The 18,293-nt window shown below is 43.8% G+C and overlaps 1 protein-coding gene and 1 long non-coding RNA gene across 3 annotated transcripts in view; both read left to right on the top strand.

The window, feature by feature from the left end:
• The first annotated feature begins 1,277 nt into the window (after positions 1-1,277).
• The window catches only part of LOC147250944 (uncharacterized), a 114,359-nt gene continuing 97,343 nt past the window's right edge, over positions 1,278-18,293 (top strand). For both annotated transcript variants that reach the window (XM_086221416.1, XM_086221415.1), the window contains exons 1-2: positions 1,278-1,463; positions 2,943-3,355. In XM_086221416.1, coding sequence (XP_086077542.1) covers positions 1,376-1,463; positions 2,943-3,355 — 501 coding nt within the window. In that variant the 5' untranslated portion in view covers positions 1,278-1,375. The remainder of the gene's footprint in view (positions 1,464-2,942; positions 3,356-18,293) is intronic.
• On the top strand, positions 15,295-16,790 carry LOC147250945 (uncharacterized). The gene is made up of 3 exons (XR_015118880.1): positions 15,295-16,138; positions 16,219-16,317; positions 16,499-16,790. It is a non-coding gene; the product is annotated as an uncharacterized LOC147250945 (long non-coding RNA).

Genomic DNA, 18,293 nt, shown 5'->3' with positions numbered 1-18,293 from the left:
GGGTAAAGGAATGATGACGTTTAAGGATTATAATGTGATGATGATTATTTCTCTTCACAGACAATACTGATGGAACAAATCGCTGCATGTATGTAGTACGTATGAAATAATGCAATTAAATAAAAATCCGCTTTCATTCTATGATATGGTAGTTTAACTGAAAAATGCCTCAAACTTCAGAAATTAAAGTTAATCACTGATGAGATGCTCCCTGTTGTTACTGTTCTTACATCAGTGGACTGACAGCTCTCTCAGTCGTATCAGTGGAACACTGGAAGCTTGTTTTGAGACATGTTTTAATGGTGTTAGCAACCACCCCCCCCCCACACACACACACACAAATATATATATATATATATATATATATATATATATATATATATATATATATATATATATATATATTTGTGTGTGTGTGTGTGTGTGTGTGTGTGAGATGCATGGAGAGGCTCTTTAAAACATTTTCTGGTTACTTTTCGTGCTCCCCAATGCTGTTTAATATAAAAGAAGTGTTGGAGAGAGGTAAACAGCGCGCTAATTGAGGCCATTGCAGGCTATGAGTGGTAAGACCCTTTTTCTCTGTCTGTAAATTGGACTGAGTCCTGCAAACCGGCCTGCGCTTCCGCCAGTGAGCCACACGGGGCGCCGTTGCACATCCAATCCAGACCTCTTGACGGGATATTCAAAGTTTATGCGAGCCTGCCAGTTTACCAGGGACAGGCGGAGGAGAGAGTTGAACAGTAGTAATGATCCCAGACGGAGCTTCCAAGTTGCAACAATCACTCCGGGGCGCATCACTCTCTAAAAGTGTGATCTAAAGCAGCTTGCTTGAGAATTACACTGCATCTCATGGTGATGAGAGCTGTCATCGGGCCTGTCAGTCAGATATATCGTCCTCACAACAGCGGAGACACACAGCGGTGGTGCCCGGCGTGTAGTTGTCAGAGCTCTATGGCAAAGAGTGGGGGAGCCCGCACAAGACTGGAGTTGAAAGACAGAGAAAGAGAGAGACAGGAGGAAAGAGAGGAGGAGAGTTGTGTGAGTGGGAGAGAGAGAGAGAGAGAGAGAGAGAGAGAGAGAGTGAGATAGAGAGAGCGAGAGACCTCGGTAGAGAGGAGGAGGGTGGGAGAGAGAGAGAGAGAAAGAGAGAGAGAGATTGAGAGACAGAGAGAGAGACAGAGAGAGAGAGAGACAGAGAGAGAGAGAGAGAGAGAGAGAGAGAGGGGGGAGGAGAGCTCCGTCTCCTGCACTTGGCAGTCTAGTTGCGGGCTGCTGTGCTGTTGCTATCGTGGCGTGGCTGGTCGCGCCAGGCGGGGAACTTCACCACACTGGAGCCCGGAGTCCCACTCTCTCACCTGCGCAGTTCGGAGCTGCCATGGGTCTCTCGCCTGGATTTACTGTCCTAATTATTCTACCGGCCTTTCTGCTGCACACCAGCGGCCTTTACATCGCCAGTAGCGTTGGTAGGTACAGTAGTGGTCAGTGTTTATGTTGTTATCTGCTGATCTGCTCTCACTCTACACGGGGCTCCTCATGCTCTCTCTGGGAAGTGTGGAGCTCCACGTAGCAGCGGACCGCTTCCTCCCGCGTCCTAACAAACATTGCATTTGCAACTTCTGTGTCCTGCTGTGGTGCCTGCAGGGACTTTCCAGAGGTCCCTCGGAGATGCGAGCACTGTTGTGATTTACTTCTAAGCTGATGGAGGTGTTATCAGCGGTGTAAAAGAGGCATCTGATGCGCCGCTTTACTGAAGGCTTTTTTTTTTTTGCGGGGAAGTAGTCTGACTATCTGATTCGGCCGCTGTCGCATCTATCGATCTGTCACAGGACGCTGGAGTCGGATGTCAGCTTATTGATCACACTATTATCAAATCATTCCTCGGACACGGAGGCTGGAAATGTTACAAGAGTGTGTTTGGTTTTGTCAGCCAGCCAGCAAACTTTATAAATTATATATGAAAGAGAGGATAATAGTTGAAGGGCACCTGAGGACCACATAAAATAGGATGACAGCATAAGTAGGCGATCCCTGACCCTTGCGAGTGTGATGGCATTGACAGCATTAAGTGGCTTTGGCTCAGATTGTTCCTGGATGTGCGTGTTTGTGTGCGTGTGCGCGTGTGTTTGTGTGTGTGCGTGCGTGCTTGTGTGTTTTATGGGAGCATCTGTCAAGTCGCCCTCCAAAACCTGCATGCACATGGAGCAAGGAAACGTTACTTCAACCAAGAAAATATCAGAAATATTAAACCGAGTATCTCTTGTGGTAAATATACCCACAGCAATGGAGATGAATGGTGATTTGTTTGCTCGTGTTATTATCTAATAAGAAAGGAGCCTAAATTTAGATGGCTGATAAGATATGCGTTTGTCTCTCTCTCTCTCTTTCTCTCTCTCTCTCTCTGTCGATTATAGAAATATAGCTATTTTTCACGTTTCGAGCAGGCTGACAGTGTGAAAACAGCGTGAGAAAGCCGCAATTAGCACCTTGATCTTGTTCTGGCTTTCTTGTTGATGGTGGAAGGGCACAGAAGGTGTAAGGAGCGCAGCGCCGCTCTGCTGAGGCTGCCGTTTCCAAACTCGCGCTTGCAGAGCACCGGGGTCGCCTCTGGGTTCATGGGTGGGGCTGTATATATATATATATATATATATATATATATATATATATATATATATATATATATATATATATATATATATATATAAAGAGAGAGATAGTAGACTGTGTGTGTGTGTGTGGTTGCTCTTACATGCCTGTTATTTATTATTGCGCTCCACGTGACGCATCTTGGCAGGGAAACACAATCCCCTGTAAAGCTCCTTAACCCTTTATATTTCCTCCCATCGCTGTATTTGTTCACATTTTCTACGTGATTTTCTCTCCACACTGTCCCGCATATCCGTCATCATCATCGCTCTCTTTCTCTCTCCCCGTAACCGTCCCAGACTCCCTGCAGCACGTCCTGGGGGAGTATGGACTGGTTAGGCCGATGAGTGTGGACGCAGAGGGCCACTTCCTGTCACACGCCGTCTCGGCAGGCCGCATGGCAGGATGGCAGTCCCGTAGGCGCCAGAAGAGGGAGGTAGGAGCAGGCAATGATGAGTGGGAAGGACCGAGAGGAGGAGAAGGAGGAGACCACTGGGAAAGGCTTTACTACAACGTCACCGTCTTCGGCCGGGAGTTCCACCTGCGCTTGCGTCATAACGCCAGGCTGGTGGCACCCGGAGCCAAGATGGAGTGGCGTGACGACACCGATAGCACCCGACACTTTGAGCCATTGCACGACGAATGCATGTACGTTGGTGACATCACAGATACGCCAGGAGCCACCGTAGCCATCAGCAACTGTGACGGCCTGGTGAGTTTGTTACCTTTAAGCAGGAAGCTCAAGCTGCTTCCTCCTTTTCTTCTTCTTCTTTTTTTTTTATAAGGGGTTGCCTTATAAAAATTGACAGGAACATCTAATCTCATTTTGCCCTCTGACCTTGTCACTGTCCCTGGTGGGTCTTTCTGGTGGATCCCACAGTTCAGAGGTTGTAAAAGGGTCAGATTTATGATTCACACCGCTGTTCCCCTGTTGTACTCTGAGCAGCAGGCCTGCTACGAGAAATACCTGAGTCATGTTTTCATCCCTCTGCCCTCTACACTTTTTAGTTTAGTCATGAAAAAAGAAACAATGAGGGGTACCTATTATCCTTCTCCGTATTTGGTCATAAAGTTACAATGTCAGATATTCATAATAATCACCAGGGAAAGTTTGAAAGATTCAGGTAAGTAATGAGCTCAAGCTTCTTTTTACATTTTTTTTTCCACTCTCATGTCAGGGATATCTTGATGCTGGTGTTGCCTCGGCGATGCTCTAAAATGAAGATTCCAATGAAAACTTGTTCACGTCTGTGTGTGTGTGTGTGTGTGTGTGTGTGTGTGTGTGGGGGGGGGGGGGGGGGGGGGGTCTTCGAGTGGATCCCAGAGGCTGTTGTGCTTGAATTCCATCCTATGGGAAAAGTGGCTCATCGCCCTGAACAAACTGCTATTTTGTGAAAACAATTTGTTTCATAACAACGCCACCTGCTACGATCTGAAATGAAAGAGTAATTGTTTTGGGAGACAAGATGGGAGCTATTTGGAGAGACTGAACTCAGTTACAGTGGTTTTGTCATGTTGCCTGTGACTTTGTTTTGTTGTTTTTTGCAGCCTGATGAACATAATGTTGGGCAGTAACACTTTGCAGTCATCATATTACTTTCCACTTCGATGAGCAGTTAAAAAAACTATCCAGGATGCGGTTTCTGGGATAATTTTACAACTACCACCTCCACTCCCCCCCCCCCCACCCCTGAAATCGCTGTCCTGGCGCTACTAGCACGGAGGATAGACGCACTCTTTACTCGTTACCTTAATTTTATCAGGAGGAAAAATGACAAGATGGTTCCCAGACCTCCTAAAATTTCAACTGCACCGGCTGCAATGTGAAGATCCTGGAATTATACGTACTGTATATATCGATATATATATACACCCCCACCAAAGACGAGGCCTGTGGGGGTGCAGAGGACGGCTGAGCTAGATGTGCTTATCATCCAGCCACTAACTTTTATAGGTTCACATGCTGTAGAAAAACAAACAAACTGCAAGCGTGTAGCCTCGCTGGATTTTACCATCCAGGACTCTGACACACATACAAAGTCTGAATTTTGAGGGAGCAATTACTGTTTTTTGTAACAATTTAACACAAAATTGTTCATTGTACTGCATTATGGGTCCGTTCTACAACCACTGTGGTAATGTTTGAAGAATGCTGCATCATGTCTGATAACTGGCGATGCACAGTGAGTGTGAGTGAGGAAAGCTGATAGGCCATTAATGCTTGAGTATCTCCGGGTTTCTGTATGACCAAAAACATGTTACCTGGAGAACCACGTTCGAATGGGGCTGGTTATTGGTTTATGTGCTGGATCGCTCTGCTGTGATTGGCTGTTTTGCTCTAGTATCAACATAGTTGTCAGTGCATATTGACACTCAAACCATTCTTGTGCCTCAACCTGATCAGACTGCACCCACAGCAGTGATACACTGAAATATGTTTGGGAAATGCATGGCTTAGTGGGCTTGAAACCAACCAGAGTGAGTGAGATATTGACTAATGACAGGGAGCGGAAGATGAAGGTGCCCCATTCCTTGCAATACTGATAACACCTCTACCATTGAATGCTCCTTTACAGCCTTCTGGAAGTTAACCAACCAAAACAATGCTATTATTTAAAAAGACAGGAGCAAAAACAACTGTTTTCAGACCCAGGACCGACTGAGGGGATGTTTGATGTTGGGCAAAATTAATTCTGTCACATGTTGGTGGGACACGTGAGAACTCATCTCAACTTTTGAGCAATGCAATTGAAGTGAAGGACAGTTGAGAAATATGGGCAGTGTTTATGAGGGTTACCTAGGTAACCCCAAGCCCGTCCTATCCGGGAGTACCAATGCGAGGCACAACTGCCATGTCGCTATATATGTTTAGTTTTTTGAGAAATATGTTTTATTTTAAACAGTTAATGTTTACAGAAAATAAAATATAGAGAGGCTTCATATCAGAATAGAGACCCCTTAATGGATTGCACTGATATTTCTCAAATAATCTTCTTTTTACTTCTCTATGTGCATTGTGGGGAGCTTGAATTGTAAAACTTGCAATGGAGCTGAATGAAAAGACATTTGGAGCAGTTTGTGAATGCCTGTCGTCAAGGGTGAGAAGAATGGTGAGATGGGAGGAAGATGGATACCAGTGTCTTATGAGAAGAGGAGCGTGATGAGCCCAGAGATAGCACAAAAAAAAAAACCCATAAATAGTTTTAAAATGAGCAGGAATGATGAGGCTGGAGGAGGAGGAGGAGGAGGAGGAGGAGGAGTTCCCCACAGTAGGAGATTGTTCATTAGTCAGGCGGGCCAGCCCACCACTAGAGCTGAGTACAAGCAACTGGATCCGTTTAGAGTTGAGGACACTGGGGAGTGTGCGAGCAGCTGAGAGAGCAGGCAGGGAGCCAGGACAGCACAGGCCTGACATGCCCATTCAGCATGACATCAGCCAGCGGCAACTCATTGCTGCTGCTGCTGCTACTGCTGCTTCTGCTTGCTCTGGCCTGTCATTCCAGGCCTAATCCTGAGGAGAAGTTACTGTCAGAGTGTAGTGGGTTACAGATAACAGATTGGTTGGTTGAGTAGCTGACAGCCCCGCCTCGGTTTTTTTATAGGATGGGTTGACTTGTTGTCATCTTTGCCATCACACAGAACAACATCATATCGACTTTGACTGAATATTTGTCTGCAGATATGTGTTGATTGTTTCCCCTATGTCTTACACTCATGTCAGATCAGGTCTCTTAATGAGCAAACACACACACACACACACACACACACACACAATTTATTGTCATTTTCTAACCATATCTGCCCTATTGAACCCCACGCAGCCAGGCAAGAGCCTGGCTAGCTTTGATCCTATCACAAAATAAGCTGAAAGGGTAAAATTAAGAAGGCGACGGATCGACTGTAGATTTGAAGAATTAAAAAAAAAGAGACAAGAATGAGCAAGAAAGGTAAAGCGAACATGTCAGGAAAAAAAGCCAAATCTTTGAATGAATAAATGACCTTCAGAGGGAATTGAATTCATGTGACCAGAGGTGTGATCAGCTGGTCGGTCCTCTGGAGACGCCATACTGTGTTTTTATGTGGAATAGTGGAAAGTTTCAGTGAAAAACACAAATAATTGCTGCAGGTTCCCATTGCACGTACCAATATGCTCGTTAGCGGTCGGCTGATATTTGTTTTTCAGCAACCGGTTTGGTTTGCAGAAGCGTCTCCTTGCACTTTGGGGATGAAAATGAACATACTAACAAATACAAATTGGTGCACAGTTCCGACCTTTGTGTGTGTTAATTGGCCTAGTGAGCGCAAGCATCAGCAGATTATCCAAAAGTACCATTAATCGGCCCGATTAATCTGCCGGCCGAATAACTGGGTGCCTGCAGGTATTTTTTTGGTGAGTGGATTTAGAAGAGAATAAACACGATGTGAACGCACATGTGCAGTGTGTGCTCATAATGAATGCATCTGCAGCTCCTTTTCATTGATAGAAGAACATACTTTCATTGTCTGCTTACAACAAACCAGAAACAACAGACTAAGCTGAAGGTTATAGATAAAGATATATAAAAAACATGTCAGAAAAAAGGGCTTTTTTATGCTACATTTTTCTAAAAAGAATCTTGTTTCTTTTCCTAACCTGCCTAAATTTATCGATGTTATATAAGACTGATGAACTGTCACGCATAAGGAATGTTGAACATTTTTATGAAAAATTAAAAAAAAATCACGAGCTATTAATCCATGATCATCATAAGAGGTTGCGGTTTGTCATAGGTGAAGTTAATCATCTTAAAGTTGAATATGTTCCTGTTATTTTGGGTAACACACGTGAACCTCTGGCCTCTTGGTGGCATTTCCTCCAGCCTCTCAGTATTTGTTCAGAGATGGGGAGCTATTGGCCTGATTTTGTGGGCATGTGGGTGTGAGGTCAGGTGCATTCATCTGTGTGTGCGTGTGTGTGTATGTGTGTGTGTGTGTGTGTGTGTGGAATGTCGAGTGTCAGTTGAGTTCCTCCGTCTAGAAGAGGCAGACACACGTGAAATCAAGGCTTATAGAATTACTGCTGCTTTACGTTCCTTTAAGGAGCAGTTGGCAATCAAACCGTCCACAAGACAGACAAAGTTATTCATTTTCTTCATAGTTGCTACATGTCCAAATTTTTTTTAAACGAAATTGTTTATTTGAGCCCTGTGTTGGGGCAAATTTCCTTCCTATCAAGTGCTTCCCTCAGCTGCTCATTTGTCGAGGGATTCAAGATCTGGATCGTGCTTAATAACATAAAATGACATGGTTCATGTCATTATGTCATGATTAAAATCAAATTATTATTCATTGAATCAAATTACTGGTGCATAAACAATATCTGTTGTACATGAAGTGGATACGTTCGGAACCAACACTATTATTTTACAGGGAAATATTTCATTATTCAATAACTGTCTGATGACAGTTGAGTTGCCTCAGTTTAGCGTGGGAAAAGAGGGTCACTGGAGGCATGTGAGCAGGCCAGAAACCAGACCCAGCTGGAAGTGAGTTTTTATGTTATAGAGGAAACGTGTTACCTGTCAATTTGAGGTTTACTCTTAAAAATCCAGGTGGACGCACACCTGGATGAGAGGTCATGTGCTTTTCCCTACGTGGTACACCCTCAGACACACATGCAGTAAACACACAGTGTTATTTAACTGGGAATCAGATGGTCTACCGTGTGGTCAGAGCCTCAAATGCGTGTTAGGCCAACAGGCAAAGTTCTTTAGCTCGCTGTATGACCAGAACCTCTGCACACGTTTCTCTTATTGTCTCCACCTCCTGCTCTTCCTCCCGCCCTATCTGTCTGGTGTTTCTTGGCCAGCAGCAGTAGCAGCGAGCAGGAGAGCTCTCCTAATGATGGTATCAAAAGCGCCAGGAAAATGACAGAGAAAGAGCAAGAAAAAGAATGTGGCAGACAGCTTTTTGCTCCCCAACACCCACAGATTCAGAGCCCCGGCAAAAAAAGAAAGAAACAGCAAGAGACAATGTTCCTTTCGTGAGCCGTCTTTGTCTGTTTTTAGCAGCAGTTCTGCTACCGAACGTCGATCAGACAAGTGGTGTTGAGGGTGAAGGTTATTGCCTGCTGTCTATGGAGAAAAAAAAAAGTTTAAAGCAAATGATCTAGATCTCACAGAGACACTTGATCATCAGTATTTGTTGGCACATCATCAGCACACTATCCTGTGCAGGTGTTTCCTTTGTATTCTGATATATTTATGTACAGCTGTGGGCTTTAATCTGCTCCTGTGTGTTATTAGTGCACAGCAGGAATGCTGGAAGGCTCTTTCATTGAAAAGACTCAGACATCACCAGTGAGGAGAAATGCCAAAGCATTGAAAAGTGTTTTATTTATCTGTTCCTGTGGGCGGATGCTTGGAGATGGCTCACTCTCTGCAAATACTATAAAAATAAGCACATATCAGGTTTACGATTCTATTTTAAAGTAATTTTGCAATTATATCAACACTAAAAAAGAGAAAGATCATTAATTTATTATTAAGAATTGATGCTCCGAGACAAGCGTGCATGCACTCGCTCACATGCAAGAGCTTGTGTGCCAGCAGATGGCTTAATCGTGTGTGAGTGTGTTGACAGTGGAGCAGGCCAATCACCATAATAGCCCCAGAACTACACTAAATGCCAGCGACACAGACTCTTGCACCAGCGGTGCCCCAGGAATACGCTCAGTCATTACCTCTGCATTAGGAGTCAATAGACAAGGCAGCCCTGGGCTGAGCCAAGCTATCCATCCAGCCATCCAGCCAGCCAGCCAGCCAGCCAGCCAGCCAGCCTGGCAGTTAAGCTTGGTCAGGCGTGGCAGCTCACTGGACCCTACAGTGTGTTATTCCACCCCGGGTCACACGATAAGCAGCTCTCAACTGTAATCAGCTCAAATTGAAATGATGACATCAATTACAGCACAGCGCACAGCTGTTATTGACCCTGGACCTCACTGGCTGTGTAGAGTAGGATGTGTGTTACCAAAAACAAAAAAAATTGGGGAGCGGGTGGAGGAGTACCTGCAGGAAACACAGGGCTGGAGGGAGGGCTGGGTGGGGAGAGCCCAGACTGCTGAGGCATGGTATGAATGGAGACAGACAGACAGAGAGAGAGAGGGAGAGAGGGAGAGAAACGTGTTCTCGGTATCTGATTGCAGGTTCCACCCTGCAGTGTAGCTCCACTCAAACACACAATTACTCAATCTAGAGCTATTATCAGACAGAGAGAGAAACAGAGGAAGAGAGAGAGTCAGAGAGCTGGCCATTCTGAGCAACGCTGAACGGAGAAAAGAAGTGCTTTTACCAGAGCTGTGATTACTGCCGCTCATTCAGTGCACTTAACCAGCCCCCTTGCCTCTCTTTCCTCTGGCTGTCTGTCATTGACAGACTGCTGGCTCAGAGCACATGGATTGTTTGAATGGCGGGAATAACAGGCTTCATCAGAGAAAATAGAGTAGTGGAACCCCCATGATTAAAGGGAAACACCGCTGTGATGTCATTTTAGTTCTATACGAAAGGTAACCGAGTGATGGAAGGATGCACATGACTTGGCGATGAAATGTGGGTTTATGTGATGTAACTGATGTGTGAGGACTGAATAGTTGTACGCAAATGCACTTGCTGCTTTTATAAATGCACAACAGGAAGGAGTTAAATGGAGTAAACACCGATTCAATCCTTACGGTAAAAGTGGGCCCTGATTCTTAAAGCAGGAGAGAGATGTTGTCTGAGAGGTGGGTGGACCTAAACAGCCCACATGCACAAACAAAATGTAGACAATAACATGATAAGAGCAACTGCAATGTTGCAGGAGCAAAAGTACAATTAATTTAGTCCAAAAACTACTAATAGCATTGCTTTGCAAAGTAAAGAGGGAGAATAGAAAATAGACCCAGCTCTGTTGAGTTATTGCTCCTGCCTGCTGGACAGACACCACCAACACGCCTGTCAGCCAGTCAGTCAATCCGTCAGCCAGCTGGTCCCACAGGCTGCAGGAGGGCCATGCAGGAAACTGATCGATGTTAGCCACATCAGCACTTCTCTGGCTAACAGGCCCCTGCGGCCTCTGTGGAGGATCTCGGGACTACGGTGCCATTATGAGCCTTCTGCCTGTCTAGCTCAGCCTGACCAGGTCAACATCTCCTGTGGCTTTATCCCTTCCAGCCATCACACAGGTGGCGTTACACTCTGAAAGCTCATCACACAAAACAAAACACACCGGCAGCATCATAAACATTACTACCACCTCGGTGAGTCTAGACAGGTAGAGACTTGATGAGCATGAATACTCTCACTTTTTATTGTCTTTTCTTCGGAGGTCACTCACCTGCTCCCACAGGCTGCAACGCCCGTGCGACTGATCATAGATGTTTCTCATGTTTGCCAGCAGCTTTCTTTGTATTAGCGCATACTTGAACCTTGTAAAAACACGAGTGCATTTGTCCTAGCTCGCTCTAATTATTTGTTTGTATTTTGTGTTTGCATGCTCCTAAATGGAAGGAAGCCCGTCTGTCTGCATGCTTTGGTTAAAAATCGTTTTGATGCTCGGTGCAGCAGGAAGCTAAGCGGCAAGAATCGCACCTCATAAGAGAAACTCACACCTTTCCTCATCTTACTAAGGCTGTTTTTGTTTCCTGCAATACAGAAATAATCACCTTTTCCTCTCCCTCTGTGATATGTTTGGGGATTTTTGCCAGTGCTTGAAGAACTTTGGAATTGTTAGTGTACCAGCATATGTAATATATTATATAATAATATATTGTATTCTAATAACTGACTGTGGGGGTTGAAGTGAAGCAGCAGAAACAAAGAAATACATCTATTGCTTTGATGACTGTGACTGATCGTCTGCCAGCATGTACAAAGAGTGCTTTGGATGCTGCCTTACAATTATATAATCTGTTCGCTAAGATGTAATGGAGACTTCGAGACCACCAAAAGGTCTGTGTGAGAATGAGTTACTGTAACTAGTCGGGTTACTGAGGTGTGCCGGATGTATTCTTTTACGCAGTCGGAAACAGAACAGATGTCTGTGTTAGAGCGGAAACACGGAAACGGCTCGCTAAGTCATGTTTCCATGTTATTGTCAAATGTTGCAAAAAAACAAAACAACCAACAACCTAGAATTAATCAACTGGTTTGTAACGAATAAACGAGATGACTCAGTGCATAAATCAGTCAGTAGATGGCAGAAGAGAGGCTGCGACGAAACCTCGCCATCTTGACCATATGCCAGCATAAAATGGAGGGAATTATTTGTTGTAATTGTTCGTTTAGGAAGATGAAGTTAGATATAAAGGTTAAGATTCTACATCAGAGCTTATTCGGAAATTATGAGGATTTCTAGCTCTCTAATTGCTAATATACACTTTTCAGGTTCAAAAGAAAGAAAGAAAGAAAGAAAGAAAGAAAGAAAAAAACTTCTACAAATCAAATACAATTACAATAACAAAAACAAAACAAACAAACAAAAAAAAACATTGATCATTCAGTAGTTTTTTTTTTTTCATGTTATATTTTGCTTCCACAATATTAATATGCGGATAAAAATGTCAGTTTTCCACTGTGGTATTTTCCATTTTGACTACCTCCTTCACATTTTGTTGCTTCCCCACAAACCATCTTAAGTGAGCATGAACACATTTTTTTTGTACGATAGAGGGAGTTTTTGTGTGATACTTCAATATAACCTTGACGGAAACATGACTTCTGACACTGTTAAGTTAACACATAACTGTAAACAAGCACATCGCCATAATGGCGAGGTCGTTTTTGTGGCGGTATTGTAGAATCTGCGTGTAAGTTGGAACACCAACATGTTTCCTTTGACTTGTCTCAAGCATCAGAGATCATCAGAGCCTAAATGATGTTCATTGTTTCACGTTGTGTACTTGTATTTGTTTAAGTGCTCTTTGAGGCTGCAGCTTGGTGGTGAAATGCTGCCAGATTTCAGGACTGTTAGGATTTATGATCACTGTATGGTCATAGCCGGAACTCACACACACACACACACAACACACACACACACACACACACACACACACACACACACACACACACACACACACACACAGACAGCTCCTTTTCCAGAGCAATGATTGACAACATCACTTAGAACACAAAGGGAAATGATTTTTTCTTTCCCCTTTGTCTCTTTCTTTCACACACACTGACACTCAGACACAGACACACTGGGGAGAAGAGGCTTATTGTCATGTTGTGCTCCACAGTTTATTTCTAATCCTCATCCTCCTTTCTCCTCCCCACCTCCACCCACTTCTACACACCAGACACCTAGACTGTATTCTAGTATCAGGAAGCAGCGATCCACTGCACTCGTCTCCACTGTGGCCCGGGGATAAGAGAAGAGGCCGGCATCATAGGGAGAGGAAGTGAGGAGATGAAGAATCAGATAGAAATGAGGCTCATGACAGAAGAGAGGCTAATGGAGAAGGAGGGAGGATGTTCTTTTTTGCTTTGCTTTATGCTCTAATTCTCTCCTCTCCTCTCCTCTCCTCTCCTCTCCTCTCTTTCCGGGCGGGTGTGGCTGCAGTTGACTCTGATGCGATATGACAGGAACCCCCACCTCTCTATCTTTTTTTTTCTGGTGCGTGATAAAATGAAGCCACCATCCACCTCAAACTCTTTCTTTCTCACTCCATCTCTCACTATTTGGGAGAAAAAATATTTGCCTGGTAGGCCCTCATGGGGACTTTTGGACCTTTTTGTTTTTTTTCCAATTCTGCATAGCATGAAAACTAGAGGGTTCTTCTGTAACAGTTTTTAGGCCCAAGTCTCTGTTTTGGTGTGTGTGTGTGTGTGTGTGTGTGTGTGTGTGTGTGTGTGTGTGTGTGTGTGTGTGTGTGGTGTTACTTATTGTTCCTTTGCAGTTTTCCTTCAGGTTGCAGTAGAATGTGCCACTGCAGTTGAGCTTCAGTCTGGAAAACTTGAATATAGAATCTAGCGCCGCGCCAGTAGGTCAATAACCAGCTTCACAACTTCAAATGCGACAACTGTGTTGTGATGTGATTTGGGGATTTGGAATCACACTCGCCAAAGGGCTATGGTTATGTCCTCAAAATCAGCCAGACACACAGGAGAACCTCTTTGTGCTGCCAGCTGAGCTGGAACACAGGAACTAGACAGGAACCTCCCTGTGTAGAAACAGCAGGAGTTTAAATCATGGACGTGCCAGGGTCTCAAAATACCTGGAGGCTGCTGATGGTCCAGTCTTGTCCAACTTCAAGGAATAGAATAAAAATAGACCACTGCAAATATTCAAAGAGACGGATTGGTGGGATAAGCAATAGGACCAAGCAGCGAAAGAGAACGTTAATTTAGAACCAATGACAGCAAAAGACTTTAGCTTTCTAAAGGTTTGTTTTGGACTCTTTTTTTTTGGGAGGGGGGGGTGGCAAAACCAAATTGATAACAGGCAGATGATTTTAATTACGACTGTTTTGCCAGAGGGATGTATTAACACACGCACGCACACACAGTTACATCTGGTGACTGAGTGACAGGTGAAAAAACAAAAGATCTCGGCTCTTGCGAATGTGAAATACTGCAGGCAAGAGACATTGATGAGGGTGAATAAATCAGGACCTGAACAAAGGTAAATGCACTGAATATTGTGAGGGTGGAGTTAAGTTACAGCTTCGCGTTTATCTTCACCAACTGGATTCGATGATCTTTTTGAGGCTTCCAATGCAGAAGTCTTTGAATCATAAATGCACGGTGAAGTCCTGAAAATGCATCTTTTGGAAACAGGAATCGCAGACAAATTCAACGTTATGGTATAATTTGTATGACCCGCAGTGTCGTAAAATAAATGCAGAGTGGCGTAGTTTTGCAATACACTGGACAAAACCCTGGTATGTGCGGTCAAAGATACAAAAAATATTGAATAACATGAATGAATCAGTAGATTATTACAATTATGAGTGCCAAAAGAGGCAGAATTACCTGAGTACTTCAGAGGGATTCTTCCCTGATATTAAGGCTGTAATTCTTCATCTTTGAGGGTGAGATGATCACTCAGCTCATTCCTCGGTCGGGGTGTGAGAATGCTGACAGTCACTTAAGGCTCGGTCACAATGGAAATCGGTTGTGTGCAGGGTAATTAAGGCCGTTTACCTATTGATTTCTTCCAATGCAAGAAATATTTTTGTAAGTCTGTTTGGGCCAAATAAACTGAGGTTAGAGGCAGATGTCAAATACCTCTGTGGGAGATGTCAAGATTACAGACAGCCACTCTGCACTGAATGCACTGCATATATTATTAGTTTATACTTAAAGAGGACTGGATGAAGTCATTTATTTCAATGACGAATTTAAAGAACTTGTTTAAATCATTTTTTTCCCCCAGAAAACTGCCCCATTTAGAAACAATTCCCAAACATTAATGAGCAAAAATCAAGAATTTACAGTTATTCTGACATTAAAAGTTTTGAAAACCTTCAAATTCCGATGTGGCAAGTGTTTGAAATACCATAGTGTCACACTGTGACATTATGAAACACTGTGTTTCATCATCATCATAGTATGACTCAGCACAATAAGCTCTAAAAATTGTCATTGCCTCTGAATGGGTTTCAGCATTAGTCACACTGGCTTGGTTGTAGTAGTGTTAAGGTTGTCACTAGCACCGACGGCCAAACAATTTACTCTAGATGGAAAACAGTTCTCGGAAAAGACAGCGACGGGATGCGAGGATTAACGTCCATTTTCATGGTTTGGAGAGACTTTTCCTGCGTGTTTGTTTCCTAAATCCCTGGGGAGACTCACTCCCACTCACCTTCCTGTCCTGTCTGGCGGCACGTAGAGGGAGCGAAGCATCAATACAGCAAAGCAGGTTTCTAACATGTCAACAGGCGTGACAGAGAACGGTGATGTGTGCAGAAGCTTTTGGACCTGAGGTGCTCTACGGCCAACATCTATCTCCCGTCCTCTCGCTCTCTCCCTCTGTCCGTCCCTCCATCACAGTTCACGGAGGTCATCGCCCTGACTGAGCCACAAGCTGTTGTTGCCTCACACTGACTGTACTACCTGCTAACATGCCCAGCGAGCCCAGTTAATCATGCTACTCTCAAGCTCTGCAGGATCACAGAAGCAACTTTCAGTAAAAACACTTGATTAAAGCCATTTTAATAGCAGGTTTACAATTAGGCGCCTCGGCTGGAGAATTAATGAATCCTTCAGTTTGGTGCTGACGATGTCTCTAATGTGATCAGTGTTGTGGTGCTCTTGTATTCCACTCCCACTGATACATGCTAATGAGTGTTTGTGCTCCAAAATAGAGGTAAAGAAGTACATTTTGTACAAAGTGTTTTGTTTTTTTGATGAAACTGTACTATCCAGGCACATGAGGCACCCCAGATGTTTACTTTTCGATCCACCACAAAAGCCTTTGATCCTGCAAGAATTTGTACTAATTCCTGCTGATCTAAGTGAAGAGATAATAGAGTGAAGTGTGTGAATTAATATAAAGCATTTGCTTTAGAGCAGAGAAGACTCAACATTGACTTTAAAAGAATTTTCTTTGTAACAGATTGGTTTCCTCCGATGGAATGGGTCGAGATGCAGTAATCACTGAACAGAGGGGTAACATAAATGCATTTTTACCACCTCAGAAGTAAGATTTTACAAGGTACAATTCTACTTTTATGTTTTTGTTTTGTGTGTGTGTGTGTGTGTGTGTGTGTGTGTGTGTGTGTGTGTGTGTGTGTGTGTGTGTGTGTGTGTGTGTGTGTGTGTGTGTGGAGTTTGCGGTTGACTCCTTTTTTCTGATCATGAAGTGTTTTTTTTTTTTGTTGCTTTTCTTCTGTAAGGCACCGTTAAACCATTTCTCATGTTTTGCCCAACGCCCAACATCAGCTGGCATAGGCGACCCTGGATAAGCGGTATAGAAAATGGATGGATGGAAACCAATGACGGACTGAATGTTTTATTTTGTAGAATGTATGTTTTTGTATATATATATCAGAAAATCAAATTCCATTGTAACTTTAGCCACTCAGGCTGCCTTAAGGTAGACCAACATTTAAGGTGGATCTGCTGTCCCAGTCTTACTCTGTCAGTGTGTGCAGCACCCTCTTTTGACCGATAAATAAATAATATATAATAAATGGAGACATTTATCCTGAAAATAGCTTCCATTTAACTGTGTAATGAACTAACACTGTTCTTAATCTGAATTTAACTTTATAATTAATCATAAAATGAATGGCCTGTGGTTAGTATGAAAATAATTGACTTAAACTGAGGGCTGCACGGTGGTGCAGTGGTCAGCACTGTGGCCTCACAGCAAGAAGGTTCCGAGTTCGAGTCCCGGCTCCATCACAGGATCTTTCTGTGTGAGTCTCCATGTTCTCCCTGTTCCTGTGTGGGTTCTCTCTGGTACTCCAGCTTCCTCCCACAGTCCAAAGACATCAAGAGGGGACGAGGCTGATTGATACTCTAAATTGACTGTAGGTGTGACTGTGAGTGTGAATGGTTGTTTGTCTCTGTGTGTTGGTCCTGTGATGGACTGGTGACCTGTCCAGGGGGAACCCCGCCTCTCGCCCGTAGATGCTGGGATAGGCTCCAGCCCCCCCGCGACCCTTACTAGTGAGGAATAAGTGGAAGCCGACGATGGATGGACTTAAACTGAAAAGAATCAAATGAATAGATTGTTACTAGGAGACATTTTTGACTCCTTCTGACTTCTTTCCTCTGTGACAACAAGACAAGTACTATTGTTGTAAAATGGACAATAATTTATTTGGAAATTGCCATTGAATAAATGTTGCTCATTCATTTATTACAGGTGAAACATGACAACAGCGTGTTTGTCTACACCCTTTCCGTTTCTAATGCTTCTGGCCTTTTTATTTATTTATTTATTTATTCATTTTTGAGGTGGATGTTCCTGAAGCTCATCTTTCAGTATCTACAAGAGAAGGGGAGTGGGTGCAGCGTGGGGGTTGGGGGGGTTGGAGGGGTAATTTGGTTAGGCGAGGTAACTATGAGATATGAGGGAGAGGAAGGCAGGCTTTTTGACACAGCCACTCGCTGGAGCTGTGCTGTGATGTATAATGGCAATACGAGTGAGAGAGCAGAATGCCTTGCATGTACCACACACACATGTACACACACATATTAAATTGCACACAAATTGGACCTATAGGCTTTCACCATATGAATAGCATCGAGCACAAGCCCTTGTGTGTTCTCTGGATTGAGGTATCCGTTTGATCTGAATGAAAGTATTACATAAAAAAAGAATAATGTGGAGACGTCTCCTGGCTAAGTGTATAAAATCCTTTCCACAAGGAGCTAAAGTCATTTTTGTGCCCTTGCTGCCAGCTCAAAGCAGAGGCCGACATGATTTTATAAAACTGTGGCTGTTGACTTCGCTTCCAGGCCCCCAGTAATTGGTGGCAATCGAGTAGCCTGGTGGTTCCCCTGCAGATGAAATCTACAGCTCAGTTTGGGTGTGAATTACAGCGTCCACTGTATCCTACAATTCAGGAGGGTGTGTGTGTGTGTGTGTGTGTGCGCGTGCATGTATAAGAGTAGAACATGTCTGAGGGTGTTATGGGTTTACAAGCACATATTTATTTGTTTGAAAGTAGTGGGATTCCC

The sequence above is a fragment of the Aulostomus chinensis genome, chromosome 13, assembly GCF_037954235.1.
Source record: "Aulostomus chinensis isolate RoL2024-O1b breed Wild chromosome 13, RoL_Achi_v1.0, whole genome shotgun sequence".
NCBI lineage: Eukaryota > Metazoa > Chordata > Actinopteri > Syngnathiformes > Aulostomidae > Aulostomus > Aulostomus chinensis.
This window is presented reverse-complemented; position numbering and strand designations above follow the sequence as displayed.